The sequence below is a fragment of the Anarhichas minor genome, unplaced genomic scaffold (genome assembly GCF_050575085.1).
Source record: "Anarhichas minor isolate MPS153535 unplaced genomic scaffold, ASM5057508v1 ptg000017l, whole genome shotgun sequence".
NCBI classification, from domain to species: Eukaryota; Metazoa; Chordata; class Actinopteri; order Perciformes; family Anarhichadidae; genus Anarhichas; species Anarhichas minor.
This window is the reverse complement of record NW_027466463.1, coordinates 15,847,206-15,862,809: the sequence shown is the minus strand read 5'-3', so window position 1 is coordinate 15,862,809 and position 15,604 is coordinate 15,847,206. Positions and strand designations below refer to the sequence as shown.

The 15,604-nt window shown below is 46.8% G+C and overlaps 1 protein-coding gene across 2 annotated transcripts in view; it reads left to right on the top strand.

The window, feature by feature from the left end:
• Positions 1-5,991: 5,991 nt before the first annotated feature.
• The window catches only part of LOC142951357 (uncharacterized), a 35,986-nt gene continuing 26,373 nt past the window's right edge, over positions 5,992-15,604 (top strand). For both annotated transcript variants that reach the window (XM_076092859.1, XM_076092860.1), the window contains exon 1: positions 5,992-7,805. In XM_076092859.1, coding sequence (XP_075948974.1) covers positions 5,996-7,805 — 1,810 coding nt within the window. In that variant the 5' untranslated portion in view covers positions 5,992-5,995. The remainder of the gene's footprint in view (positions 7,806-15,604) is intronic.

The window sequence follows — 15,604 nt, the reverse complement described above, 5'->3', positions numbered from 1 at the left end:
AAAACCAGCAGCTGGTTAGCTCCGTCCAAAGATAAGCCTGTTACTAAAAGTTCATGGACATTTCTTTTTTTTTCTTTTTTTTGCCAGGCCTAGTTGCCAGGCAACCAGCAGAGACTTCAGGAAGTTACTGGTCCTGGGCCAATAATTAATTAATTACATAACCCCCTGTAAAAATGCTGAATTGTTTTTTTTTTTTACCCCTTTCGTAGAGATGAAATAATGGAGACATTTCTTTAATGTTGATTCGTGAGCTTCAGAGGGGCTGCTCGGCTGATTCTGTTCCCTCTGGACAGAGCCATGCTAGCTGTCGGCCCTGTTTCTAGTCTTTATGCTAAGCTAGCCAGCTGATAGTGTACAGACATGAGTGGTATCAAACCTCTCATCTGTCATTTGCACAGAAGAATTTGACAAGATTATATCACGGACGACAGGCGTCCGCCGAAAGCCCGTCGAGGATCATTTTGAATCCTAAAAGCAGTCGTATTTCACATCACAGGTGGGATCGTTCATTGGTGGGAATCCTTCCTGATTAGAGTTGCGGTCCACATCCAGCTGTTGCGTTCATGTGGAATCAGACAGCTGAGGTAGTTAGTCATTCCTGGGGGGACAACAGTTAGTCTGCTCTGCTGGGCACCAGCTCAAAGCCCACAGGAGACGCACAGAGAAGACGGTAACAGGTGTCGCTGTGATGCATGCAGAGCTGCTTCATGGTGAGCGTACCTGCCGACGTTCCTTCTCCCTCTCTCACACACACACACACACACACACACACACACACACACACACACACACACACACACACACACACACACACTCTCTCTCCGTCTCTAACTCTCCAGATGGCCATCATACAGGATCAGTGAAACAGTCCTCTGGCGGCCATTGTGAGGGCGTAAAGAAAAAAGAAAAAAAGAAAACAGCTTGTGATTTGCGATTTGTTCATGAGCCAATGACCAGGCAAAGTTGTCCCACTGATTGCATGTAGCGGCCTGATAAGGCTGCCATGGAGATTGTCACCGCACGAGCAGGAAAAACACACATGAAGCAAAAGGCTCTGCTTTTTGTTTCACACGCAGGCAAAAAATCCTCACAGAGCGTACTTGGCTGCTGTCAGTACTAACTCATCCTAATCCAGGTTCACACTTCAAACCAGGCCCGCAGTTTGGCAAACAGATCCGGACCAGATGAAGCCGTGATTCCTGCCGTCTCCCCTCAATCTCTTTCAAGTGAAAAAACGTCTGCTGAGACCACACTCTCTCTGCACGGTCCAACAGAGCCTTCGCCTATCTTTCCATTGTTTTCCCCGACACTAAAAAGACAGTTTCCAACAACATGCAAGGTGTAATTATTTATTTTTTTATATATATATATATGTATGTATGTTTGGTGGAATAGTTCATTCAGGCTGTTTTGCATCAGCATGTATACAGTGGGATCAGTAATGGCGTATCTAAGGAAACCCGGTGGCTATAGATGACAAGACTGATTAAGCCATTAAAGTCCTTGATATGTATTTAGCATAATCTGCCCTGTCTGCAAATAAGGAGGCAGGGAGCTGGTAGCGACTGTTTTTTTTATCAAAAGCTGCTAGTTAGCTCAATCAAAGCAGCTGCTGGGAAGCATCAGCTTTAAATCAGCGTTATGAGGAAGAGAGAGGAGCTTTCTCTCTCTCTCTCTCTCTCTCTGGCGTGAAGAGATTCATTCCTGTCATATGAAGAGATGAGGAGTGATCTGCCGTGGCCCATGTTCCTGCCAGCCTCCGGTCCTTTCATGTTCTCGGCTTAATTTGAGCTGAACCAATGTTTATCATTCCGCAGCAACTGGGCCGAGTGGCTGGGAGGGAGGACAGTTCTGCTCCTGATCTGCTGCTGCTTCTTCTTCTTCTTCTTCTCTTTCTTTCGCTCACATTGTTGTTTTGCTTGTAGACTGCAGTACTATTTACCCTCTGGGATAGATTAGCGCTCTAATCTAACCAGATAATGTTTTTAATCAACATCTGCATTTTATCCATGTTGTGTTACACGATGACACTTTATGGCTGCATAATTAGGAATATAATTCATCCATATTAGTTGCAGAACAACACACAAAAGGAACTCGGCAGCCAATTGTTCTTCCTAGTGAGGATTATATTTGTTTTGAAATAATATATGTAATATTACTTTTAACTAAAACTAAAGACTGCTATGCATCGAGGATTTAAATCGCTCATGTGTGGAATGCTAACATCAAACCCTAATTCAGACGGCTATTATTATTATTATTATTATTATTACGTCACCCGATCTTATTCTGTTAGATGAAAAAGAAGACAATACAATGGTCTCCATGTTTTCTCGAAATTACAAGTGTGGGAGGATATACCTTCCTTTATTAAGCCGTGCATTAACACCACAGGATAATTCAGTATTCATGTACCACAACTTAGTTGAACATATTGGAAAAGTGATCTTTTGTTTAACCAGACTACTTGTCTTTTTTCTTCAGAGATGTGGAGGCAAATTACATTTTCCCTTCTTCTATCCTTTCTTCTTCTTCTCTCTCACTCGGCTGCCCTCCCTCTTCTCTCACTCAGCTGCACACTCCTCCTCCTCGTCTCTCCAAAAAGCAAGCGGGCTGTCGTCTCTCCCTTCTGTCTGCCCCATCTGTGATGCAGTATGGGCCACTGGCTTGGTAATGACGGGCGGGCGGAGCGCGGGGCTGCGCACGAGGCAAAGAGGGGGAAGAAAAAAAGACAAAAACAACCCGTCTAAAATGGAAGACAAAACTCTAATCAGTTGTCTCACCAAGTCTACCAAGAGGTCCCGCCTTGCTGATAAAAAAAGGTTTTTGCAGTAGCGGCTCTCACTCGGTCCCACGTTCCTCCCACCCATGCGACCGTGTGACACGCTGTGTCATACGCTGCAGAGATGCGAGGTGGTAAAGAGGCGGAGGAAAAGAGTCTCGCTAACACAGCAGATGTGAACCCTCCAAAAGCCATCGGACCAGAATTGGTACCATGTGTTTTTTCTTTTTTTTTTTTTTTCCTTCCGGCCCCGTACTTGTGTTAGAGCGAGGAAAAAGGCCCAGGGGCTCGTTAAAACTTTAATATACTGTACAATCACAGTAATTGAGTAGGATTTTCAAGTTCTTCCAGTCATGGCTTTAATTTATGAAGTCCCCATGAAAGTTTAATGGATCAGCAGTTGTAGAGTCGCAGCTATCTAAATCATTCTGCAGCTATCTCTGCCCGTGCTGCCTGCCAAGTCCCGCCGTTAGCGTCCCGTGCCCTAGAAAGATGGCCAGATTGCTCCAAAGGCACGACTGTTGCCGGACGTCTGTTCAACACATTGTACACCTAGAGGTCTTTCACAGAGCCGTCCGATTGGCTGGGAGCTACCCAAACGGGGTGCTGGCACCAATTCTGATGCTGTTCACCCAAAACAAATCCACCGTGTAACTTTAGGGGGTTTTCTTCTTCTTCTTTTATTGTATCATCCATGCTAGCGAGCACAGGATCCCTGTTGCTTGATGAGTGTAATATAGCATGCTCACTTAATTATGGAGCAGCTCTCATGAGAGGCATATCAGAGAATGCAGACAATATGAATATGAGGACCCCAGCTCCCCTTTGCTTATGAATCGTGGGGAACGCAGCAATTTGCATTGCAGGAGATATGATGTGCCATGTCCTCGTTTTGTTTTTTTAGCAACACGAGACCTGACCGAGATGTTTATTGTTGTTATTAATATTTTGTCAGGAAGCGGGGGATCTGAGTGACACGCGGCCCTGGAAGGGACTTATTATTAAAAGAAGTTATTGTCGGCGATCGCCGTAGAGAGATGCAACACGGTGATTAATGGTGTGTTTTTAAAGCTGACAAAAAAGCGCAGGGAGACTCCGACCTGGGAGGACCGCACTGAGGAATCATTGCGAGGTTTACCTCTAATGAAAGAAGCCATCCTTCAGATGTGCATCACACTGGACCGCTAAGGGCCATAGGGAAAATGAGTGTTCTGATTTATTTTTGTTTTGACCTACTTAATGTTCTTCAATTCAGATTTAGACACATTTCTTTTAAATATTATATCATGATTGCATCACTTAAGCTTTAAAAGGAAAACGAGCTTGTTACGGCGTGTCCCTCTGTGACTTGACAGGTAGTGGGACAACATCAAGAGACTCAAGACTATCACGGTCGCTTGTCACTCCTAAATAAAGTCGGCCCATCTCGGTCACGCTGTCTCTGCGTCTCAGCTTCAGGACCATACAGATGATGTCCCCGGAGACGCTTCCTTTAAACCCTGGTTCCCTATTTCAAACTGAAATAAAGCACAGAACAGAAACAGGCTGGCGACAGTCTAGTTGTCACAGTCCAGTGCAGTTCAATCATACCCCCCCCCCCCCTTCCCCCCCTCCTGCCTCGTCCTATCCCACGCTGTCTGCCTTAGAGGTGAAGTCAAAGCTGGCAGCTTCCCGTCTTATCAGCTTTTTTCCCATCACACACTTATCAAAGCTCCCTTTTCTTCTCCTCCTGCCGCAGTTGTTTTGTTTACATTGCTTGTCACGGCACGTAAACACCGGCAGTTATCTCTCAGATGGCAACATCTCCGATAAGACACATCTGCTCTGTTGTACGTCTCTCTGGTGGATGTAGTAGCAAAGTGCGAGCTCTGTGAGCGGAAATATGACTCGACTGGTAAAAGTGAAGTTCATGCTGATTCATTTTCTTTGAAGCGAGCATAGCATGGCCTTATTGTCAGTGTATCATCTGACACTTGGAATATAAAGAGATTTTTATTTTGCAACTCCTGTTAGGATTTGATGCTTTTCACTGCTTTATATCATTGTAAACTGACTATTTTTTTAAATTATTTTTTATTTTATTTTTCAAAACAAGCAATTTGAAGATGTCATCTTGGAGTCCGGGAAAATTAGATGGCACTGTTTTTCTGAAATAATTCTCTTTAGCCCTTAGTGTGAATCAAACTTAACATGCATTTGCCTGAATGTGTATTTGTGTATGTGTGTGTATTCATATATGTGAATCTGTCGGTGCCCAGTAGAGGAGGCTGTGCATTCTCCACGGTTCGAGTGGAGCATCTCCTGGCCTCCTTCTAGTAGCCACAGGATTAAGTCTGACCCTCAGTCGTGCTCGTGTGTCCAGCCTTTGCAGCCGGCCCTTCCCCCTCTCTCCAGGGACACACTCCAGCAAGCATGTCAGTCCCCAACCTCCCCATTCCCTCAGGGGGGGAAGATCCATTCACGCCCAGGGGGGTTGCCGGCTGCCAGCGAAGGGGTTAGCAATAACCACTAAGCACCGTAAACACTCTAGCTTTACACTCCGTGAGCACATTCAGGGGCCTCAGGAGCGTGCTGGCTGTGTACACTATCTGGTTCAAGTGATGTCAGAGGGGGCAGTGGATTTAAGCAGGTTTTAGTTTGACGCTAATCCCCTTGTAGCAAACGCTGTGGACGAGCGGACCGTCCCTGCCAATGGCGTGCATCAACCCCATTGGATTAGCGTGTCTCGACCCCTCCTCCATTCTGTTTTCATTGTCCAGCATGTGTTTTCACCCCAATTTCTTTACCACTGGTCTTAGTTTTGAATGAAAGCGTGACGCCCAGCACAAGCATGATCACTGCTGAACAATGGAGTACAGCCTCGTCCTAAAGGTGTGTTTTTTTTCTATTTTCATTGTGTGTGTGTGTATGTACTCCCTCTATGTGTTTGTCATGTTGTGCCTCTCTCTTCATGGATTTCTAATGTTTCCAGGGCTAAATTATTTAGAGAGCCTGCCAGCAGGGAGCTACATGATAGCACAGCCTTAAGAGTGGGAGGTATGGGGGGGGGGGGGGGAGCCTACAGCTGCAGATCAGGTAAAAGGGTACCTCATGCTTCACCTTTTCTCCGCTCCTCCCTTTTGATTGGGGGTGAGTGTAACTGGAGAGTCGAAACACGATACACGGCTCTATTTTCCGCTTTTATAGCCACCTGCTTCACTGCCTTCACCGATGCCTAACTCGTGTGAGCGTTCGCATTTTGTTGGCTCTCTGGGCCAGAGTGGTCCTGAATGGTCTGAAGGTGAGAACGACAGGGCCGCAAGTCGCTGTCACAACTGTGGCACCATTGCGGGGCGAAGGAGTTCTTTGCCATTGGGTGGGGGAGACCGCGGAGTGCGGTTCCACCGTCACCTAGATCTCGGTGAGAAACAGGATCCAGACCTCCAATCCTCCCTGTACAGGCGGATCCAGCAGGACCGCCATGGGGAGCAGTTGCTGAGGAAGAACTCTGTGCCCGACCTAAGCAACTACCTCAGGCAAGTGATGGCCGGCCGGGCCTCTGCACCGCCTCAGGATTACTACCTGGCCGACGCTACCTTATCTGGTCAGCTACCTGAAGAGTCTGGGTTTTATAGGGATAACCGGCACCTGCTCACCAGATCAGCCTCGCTTTATGGGCCCAGCTCTGGTGGAGTGAGACCTACCTGGGATCAAGGACATGCAAGGGCCACCCCCTCCATGCTGCCCTCTGCGTCAACACCTACCCCCGTGCCTCCTCCCCCTCCACCGCCTCCTCTGCCACCTCCTCCCCTTCCCGTTCACGAGCTGAGCCGTTTGTACAGGGAAACTCTCGGATCTAAGATGATCCCAGACATCCACCGCATTGGTGGCAGCTCTCCCTCTCCTGGATTCTACGGGGTTCATCCCCCTCTTCCTGTTTACGCTGCTGAGTCACCGTGTTTCTCTGCTCACCAAGCTTATAACAATTTCAACAGCTTGTCCCTGGATCCCCGCCAGCCAGCTGCCACCAGTTCAGTGGTGGACACAGGTCCTCAGGGAATGGACGGAACTTACCCTCGGAGTTATGGAGCTGTAGCCTCCCAGAGGCTGCCTTATGACCCAAATTATGACCCCAGCTCAGCCATGGTGGCAGCAACAGCTGGAATGACATCCAGCCTGCCTCATCATCTGAGTGCTGCAGACCCCAAGAAGATGGTGGACCCTGCCTTCTTGGCTTTCCTCCGAGGTGAAGGCTTGGCTGAGAGCACCATCACTCTCCTGCTGCAACATGGCTTCGATTCCACTGGCATGTTGGGAATGATGGAGGACCACGATGTCCGCTCTGTGGCCCCCAACTTGGCCCAGGCCCGCGTCCTGTCCCGCGTGGCGCTCGGTTGCAAGGCGAGCGGTATGGTCACGCGTGCCCGATCCAACAGCTTCGGCAATCGCAACGACTTCTACATGCAGCCCCAGGGTTTGACAATGGACCCCAGCCTGATGCAGCAACATCCCAACACCATCCAGACCGTGTCCCCCAGGATGGGAGAGTTTCTTGGTAGAAGACCCAGCAGCGCACCCTCCCAACACCTCCTGGAGACCACCACCTACCCAGCAACACGACCCCTGACAACTGGAGCATTCCCAATCGGCCCTGGAGGATATAGCAGTGCTGTGACTCAGGGAAGACCCTTCTCCATGTACAATGCCCACACCGGTCTTGCCATGTCTGCTCTTGGACAGCAGCCTCCACCAGCTCCGGGCACTCCTGGAGCGGTGCCCAAAACCTTCTCCGGCTCCTACTCCCCCATGGAGCTGATGAAGAGGGCACCCAACCTTCCCCTGCCATCGCCAGTAGCGGCACCGAGCCCCCTTCACAGCCCCCAACTTCTTCGGAAAGGGATCAATGCTGCGCCCGAGAGCATCAATGCTCCTGTAACTTCTTCAACGCTCTACGTGCAAAACCTTAACAACACCAAGATGGTAGGACGTCGCACTGGTCCACCTGTCATAGTCTCAACCATGGCCACCACGCCCGACACAAGTAATGTCAAACCTCACCTTTCTCACTCATTTCTTCAAACCCTCTCTCCCCTGTCCTTGTTGCTGATTTTTCTGTAGGTTTTTTTAGAAATAATTATTTTTTCTGAAAGTCTTTTGTCTTCGATTAGATGCACAGTTGGATTTAATTCTGTATATGATTGATAGATCTTTGGCATAGTGCAAAATATCCGAGTGACAGTCTTTTTTGAACGGAGGAGTAGCATGTAAGATGCATCTGACAAGTTAAGCAGCTTTGCTCTGAGAGGTCTTTTTTTAAATTACGCAACTATTTATACATGTATTGCAACAAGGTTGTGTCATTTGCCGGAGGGGATCCTGTCTCATCACCAAGTTGAAACGTTTCTTATGAGCAGCGCTCCAGTTATTGAGGTCAACGTTTTTTTTTCTGGTATTTTCTTTCACTTAGTTTACTGGTCAGAATCCTTTTTGAAGCAACAGTGTGCTTTTTGTAGCTCCACATTGCTTCTTCAAAGTTTCTTGTACAATTTAAACACTTTAATACAGGATGTTGTTCACTAGCTGTCCTTTTAATAAACTCCTCAAACTGTTAGTAAATGTCTTCAAAAGTTTGCTTCTTTGATGTAGAGTTGCTGTCATTCTATTTTACTCTGTACTCTCACCTAATCGTGGGCTTAGCTGCTTTGAATCCAATTACACTAATTGGATGTATAGTTGTATGGACTATAATAGGTAGCTGTTTTTTAAAGACACCCTGTGTTCTGATTGCATTGCCGCTAAAAGTTCTTTCATTTATTAGTTTGCTATACTTACAAACAAACCCGGTATCATTTGCTCTCTACCCGCTCAAACTGAACTTATTTGAAAGTACATTTTTTCTGCTCTATGCTCTTTTTTAAAAAACTAATTGTGAAGAATTGATTTTCATTTCTATAGAGCGAAAGTAATGAAAATGTTTTGCTTTTCATGGTCTCCCAACAGTGCTGGTGCGTACAATACGGCAAAACCAAATTTACCTTTTTGATTGTTTTCTACAATGGTGTATTCTTGTTAATCACACATTCCTGGGAATACGTTAATGCTCTCCCTGAATACATAATTATGTAGATTGCTGTGTAGAAATTGTTTGTCTCATACAAGGTTAATACAAGTGGTGTGGCAGATTTTTATTCTCAGTTTAGTGTGAGGGTAAATTCTCCAGCAAGACATCATCTGAGCTTATGTTTATACATAAAGGCCTTAACTTCTCCCTTTGAGAAAATGGATATATTCCCTTCTGATGAGCTATAGAAAGAATGAAACCTTCTAGCCTTTCTTTTACACCATGTAACTCTGTGTCTTGTGAGCCTCTCTAACAGGTCTGCGCGTTGCTGCACTTGTTATAGAGTAATGACTTTTATGAAGTGGCATCCGTTAAACTGTTAAGGAAATAAGAAGCGAAATGTGAGATTAGGGGAGAGGGGGGGGAGGGGGTTGTGGGAAGTTACCCCCCCACACACACACACACACACACACACACACACACACTTGCACATGCACGCGGACAACATTTGCATGTAGCTGACATTAGTTGCTTCAGTAACTTCATCTGATAATGGGCGGCCCTTGCCGCCGATTGGCAAGCATACTTCTTAATTGTGTGTTGCTAGGCAACCTCGGTATCAGTGGTAATCAGAGAAAGATGATCTTCACATTTAAGGAAAAGGGGAAAAGTGAAGCCCTGCATGCAGTGTTGTACATTTATTTTGTTCACTTGTTCTTCTTTTCTTTTTCTTTTTTGAGAAGCCATGGGCAGTTTGGAGCAGGTGAAAATAATAAGATGTTGCAGAGCACTTAATGAAAACATCTCTCTGTCTCTCTCTGTCTCTGTCTGTCTCTCTGTCTCTCTCTGTCTGTCTCTCTGTCAGTGCACATCTCAAGAGATTGCTTCTCTTTTTTGTGCAAAGGCTTTAGCACACCGGTGAAGAGCCTCTCTTATTACATGCACGGCGTTTTATGTTCAAACATGCATATTGATGAAAAGTTGACACATTATTCCTTTTTCTACCTCCTGAATAAATCGGTTGTTCTTCCAAAACAAACCAGTCTTCTCTTTATCATCTCGCATCAAAGTGGACATCTACACATAGCTGCATTTCCATGTCGTCAAATTCTTATTCAGAGTTTTGAAAGCAAAGCTGTGAGCTGCGGTGGAGTCGGTAGCTCCTTTAAAATATTCATGTTAAAGGTGCAGGTGGGAGGGCCCTGCCTGTGTACTCCTCTCTGCTGGGCGCTGTCTTGGTTGGCTGAAGCCATAAGTAGCGTTAATAATGGCATTAAACGGTTGAGTCGAGCTTAGTTGCAACAGTTCCCTTCCACCCAAAGTAGGGAGAGACGCCTTGCAGCACTGGCATTGGCCATGGAGTTGTCTGTCAGTAGCGTCCCACAGAGCGGCACAGGTGGGTAAACCGAACTTTGATGTCACGTGAAGCAGAATAGCCAACCCGGTAGTTGGAGTGGACGTTGGAGTGGACGTGACTTGCTAGCAGCCTGCGTTGTGTGCGTGCTCGGTAGATTAAACTAAGGTGGACGCCTGCATGTTGTCCACAAATGCCAGCACGTGGTCTTCCTTGTGGAGATAATCCGCAGGAGATCTTCAGCTGTACTTTTCTGGGCTGGAGAATTAGGAGGCGGTGGTGTGTTTGGGGGGGAGGGGGTGGGGCTTGTAGTTTACAGGAAGGAGAGACAACAGGACTTGGCAACAGCCCGCCGTAGCCATATGGAATGTGTCAAGTTGACGTGTTCACCTGTGTAAGTGCGCTCTCTCGGTGCCACTGTACCCAGGTTGTATCCGCTCTGTTCCTGGGAGGGTTAGTCAAAAACATGACCGATCCCTTTTTCCTCCTCTTTCTTTGACAGGAAGCCATCAGGTGCTGCTGACAGTTATGTAACCTTCCAGTACATTGCTCCCATGAGAGCCTGAATGGCATTTTAATTTCCCTGCCCGTATTTGGAAGGACATCCACGAGGATGCATGCCTAATTTTGCTCATCTGACCTTGGCGAAACTTGTGTTTAGGTGTGTGACATTGATTTCAGTGTGCACTCCTTTGGCGGTTTCCCACTGGCTTGTCGGACAGAAACATCCCCTGTGCGTCAATGTGTTCTAAGACTGTGTTGTGTGTGTGTGTGTGTTTTAGACACATGGTAGAGTCTGTCTTTTTGATTTGTACGAGGCCGCTTTGATTTAGCGCTTATGTTGCCTCAAATGACATAACTCCAAAGCGTGTCTTGTGATATATAGACGTGTGTGTGGATTGACACACAATGCTTCAGCCCCCCTCCCCTGCTTTCCTGTCACACATACACACGGACCACAGATGTCCCTCTCTCAGCAGCAGGAAGTGTTTGTCTTCATCAGAGGCCGGCTGGATGTGACAGCAGGACATCGGGACGAGACCTTAAGTTTCCTCTATCTGTCTCCTTCTTCCTTTGACTTGCACTATTTACTGGGCCTGCAAGTGATAAGGTCCTCACTGTTTCAGCTCTACTTTAGGACATTGGATTTCAAATTTTTTAACGAAACAAAAATTGGTCGGCGGCGGGTCCCAATTTCAAACCCTGTTGTAGCGAGCTGGACCTATCCTGCCGTGGAAGACCAGGGTTAGGGAACCCCACCCCCCGAAACAAACACCCCAATATAAAGATGAAGAGGTAGCACAACAACAAATGCATCGCTGTCCTAATACTTCCTGACCGCACCATATAGTAAAGCATTCCTTGCTTGTTGTAGATGCGGTAATGGGTTATGGTCTAATCTTACCTGTCTAGGAATAGGACGAGACTTAGAGTGGAGAAATCCTATTGGCCATCTGTGTGTGTGTGTGTGAGTGACTGCTATAGATATGTTTCTGTGCGGGTGCTACTATACAGGCATCACATGTCAGCGTCATCCTCACTAATCCCTCTGATATGAATGAGTGGAGACAGACAAGAGGTTTCAGCTCGCATGCATCGGTCGGGGGTTATTAGAAGGAATGTAGCCGTATACTAATCAGTCTAACCGCGATCTAGTATTAACACGGCCACAACATCACGCGTATGCATTGAGGTACTCTATCTATGCACACGATGACTGTTCAAACATGTTAAACAGGGCGAAACAAAAGCGTATGTAATAGGCTGACGGCTTACCGCGTCATTGGAACGCTGAAAAAAGGCATTTAGACCAGCTCAACTTTGATTTGTAGCGCATCACGGCAGTCACGCAGAGCCAAGTGTCGTTTGTACCTTCATGTCGCTGACTCGTAGCCTGTTGCTGTGTCACTCGTAGCGTGAACATTGTTGGGGTTGTCTCCAGCACTTTGAGTTTCAAATGAAACAATGACTGTGTGGTTAAAGTGCTGACTTTCAGCTTACATTTCAGTGTTTCCACCCGCCAGAGGAACGGGTGTAGAATGAATAAACTCATCACGTTTAATATTTAGTCTTAATTTAACCGTCTGAAGTCTTTGACCCACAGATACCAGCATGTCTGCATGTAACGGGTCTGATTTATTGTCCTAAAATTTGGGAACTTTGGAGAAAAATGTCTGCGTTGAACACCTTCAAATGTAAGTTGAAAGACTGAACTTTAACCTCAAAGTCAGTGCTTGATTTAAAATTGAATTTACTGAAGTGCAAACGGGGAATGCGAAACGATGAAAATGTTTGCTGCGCCGTTAAAGGCCGCCGTTCACCTCTAGATTCTGAAATGCTCATCTGCGCTCGGTCCTTCCGTCATGTGTCTCCAGTTTCCCGAGTACCTGGTAAATGTTACATGAACTATCTGCCGCTCCATCTCCACTCGGCCTCTGTATTGTTTGTGTCCCCGGGGAAATATGGCCAGGAAAATCTATTTTTCCACTGCAGTAGTTTTTTCCTCCGAGAAAAACAAAAACTAACTAGTGAAAGAAAAAAGTGTTGTCGAGCCCCATCCCCATCTCTCCCGCGCCCCTCCCTCGCCGTTTTCTCATGGTCGATCTTTCCAAGCCATCGCTTGCGTTCACAGAGGGATTAATGGTTTCTCCGAAGCCAGCCAACCCGTGGAGGGAACGGAGCCTTCGAGCGAATGAGGAACAGCTGGTCTCCCTCCGCTTGTGACAGCTTGAGTGTGTTTGTGTGCGTGTGCGATAGTAGCAGCGGACCTCTGCCACAGGGTCAGAAGGGCCGTCCCTGGTGTGAAAGTGGGCCTTCCTCCCATCGACTGTACTGTTAATTAACAATTGCTCTTTAAAAGTACAGCGAGAACTCTTACTCTGTTAATGCTCTGTGTCAATTAAGTTTTTCTGAATTCCTGAAAACAAGTTTCTGAACAATTTCATACTTAAAAATAGAGTGCACTTTTCATCAGAGCGTCTTGTTCTGCACATGTTTATTTGAAGATTAAAGGGTCCTACATTAGAATTAAAATGACCGAACATAATAACCACGCTGAAAAAGTAATGAATTAAGTGGCTCCTGCATGCTGCTTAACAGGCCTAAAGGTCACTGCTAAGCACTAATGGCGAAATGGCGAAATGGTGAGATGAGGAGATGAGGTGTGTGTGTGTGTGTGTGTGTGTGTGTGCTCGTCATGATATGTTATGATTGGCTGAGAAAATTCTTTTCCACTATTTTGGGAGATCGCACCGTCATGTGTATTCCACCATCGGTCTCCTCCTCGTCCCGTTTTGTTTACAGGATGGCGGCGATGTGCGCTCGCTGCTCGCGCTGTAAGAATGGCTGCACTTTGATATGATCTCCCCAATTATCTGTCGTCAATTCTGCCGCGTATTATTCCTCTCTCTCTGCGCGGCAGCTGGGGAGGAGATTGGTTTTGTGCGTGTCGAACGGCAACAGCTGCATCCACTAAAACGGACAACTACCTCTGCACACCTCCCCAGTCCTCCCTTTTTGGTCTCGCTCCCCCTCTTTCTCTCTCGCTCAGTGGTGGGCAGGTCACCCTGAATTATTCATCAGTGTGAAATGAAAAAGCTCATGGATATTGAATATCCCCTCTGAAGTGGTGGCCAACCTTGTGTGTTTTTTTTCTCTTCTTCTTCTCTTTCTTTTTTTCCCTTTGCAGCTGAAAAGAGTAAAGAGCGGCAGATCTCATTGCCAGGCTATTTCAAAGGTTAACCGATTGCTTTACCTCGCGCACATATTTACTTTCTTCACGGTCCGTGGCCGGCGATGAGGGGTTGTAGAGAGATGAGGAGACGCAGAGGATGAAGAAAAAGAGCGAGATAGTGAGGCGATGAAAGAATAGAACAGGGATCTGTGTTCCTGCAGATGTTTTTTCGTCCCTTTGACCCCCCCCCAGTGAGCCACCTCGGTGTGGAGCTAACCTCTCCGGTGGCGTGTTGCGAGGCCCGTTCCTTCCTGGAACGCCTGTGGTCGGTTGTGGTCGTCCTGATCGACCGGTTGTCGTTAGTTTCCCATGCGGCCCACTGTGTTCCTCCGTTGTCCCCCTGCCCGGTCTTTTGTCCTGCGGTTTGATCTGCGGCCCACGCTGCAAATCAATGCTACTGGTTGCCATTCATTCAGCTCCACAGCCAGCAAACACAGCAGGGACTCTCAGACCATCTCCCATGTGAGAGCGTATAAAATGAGAAAGAAAAAAGAAAAGTGGGGAAAAATCCATCAAGCCTTAGTTGTTTGTTTTTTTCCACAGATTTAGGACATTTTTGTCAATTTAGAATATTTGTGTGTCCATTTCTTTTCCTAAAAATTGTCTATAATGCTGTTTCCCTGAAGGACGGAGACTTAAAAGAGCTTCCTTTATGCCAGAGAGCAGATGCTAAGATAATGAATACATGAAATAAATAAAAACTACTCAAGGGGCGAGCCCCCTCCTCCCCTGTTTGGTATGTTGTACATGCTAATAGGACACGGAGTGTTTTATTCGTTCAATAATATCCGAGAGAGCAGCGCAGCATAACCCTGCGTCGCTCTCATTGGCCATTAGGTTGCTACTACCCTGTACCCTTTCAGTCATTACAGTCCATTTTCCTCCGCTCCCCAATTTGTACTGCAGCCTAGACAATTACTCAGGAATCCTTTTAAGAGTATTCCCAAGCCGTACAAAAGACCAAGCAGCCAGAGCTTTAACTGGCAAACCTTTTTCAAAAGTATTCTTAACAGAGTTGTAATGACGGACAAATGCAGAGGGAGGGTAAAGCTATTTTATTTTCCTTGGAAATAAAACCAGTCGACTGATTTGTGTTCCAGGAAATGTTTTTGAGGCTCTGCGTTTTCTTTTTTCTTTTTGCTTGTTTGAGAAAATCCTGTCACTTGCAGGTAATTGCGCTTTAGCTTAAGCGAAATGCACACAGGAAGCGAGGCAGCCTCGGCGTAGCTCGGAGGTGTCGGATGCTCCAGGTGTCGTATCGTGTGAACGGAACTCAAACTCCAGTTACAGTGGAGGTTTTTTTTTTTTGGGGGGGGGGGGGATATGGTGGGAAGAGGGGTTTGCTCTGCCAGAGAGTGTGGAATATCATCTGGTGGAGCGAGGTGGATGAGGCGGGTGGGAGTTTCTTTTCCAGAGGGCGTAGAGGGGCTATGATGATGAAAATGGCTGTAACTCTTTAGCAAAGTGAGCTTTAAAAGGCTGTAAGTGGACACCTCGTGGTATCTGAGGGCTGACTCCTGGCTGACGAGACCCCGCGACCCCGGCGTATTTATCGTAATGGAGCACAGCTGGGCCGTAGCTTCGATGGGTTAATGGCCATGTGACAGCTTTCGGCATGGGGGGGGGGGGGGAGCGAGCGTTGTTGTGTGTATGTGTGCGCATGCATTTTTATTTACTTGTGCACTCTACTGA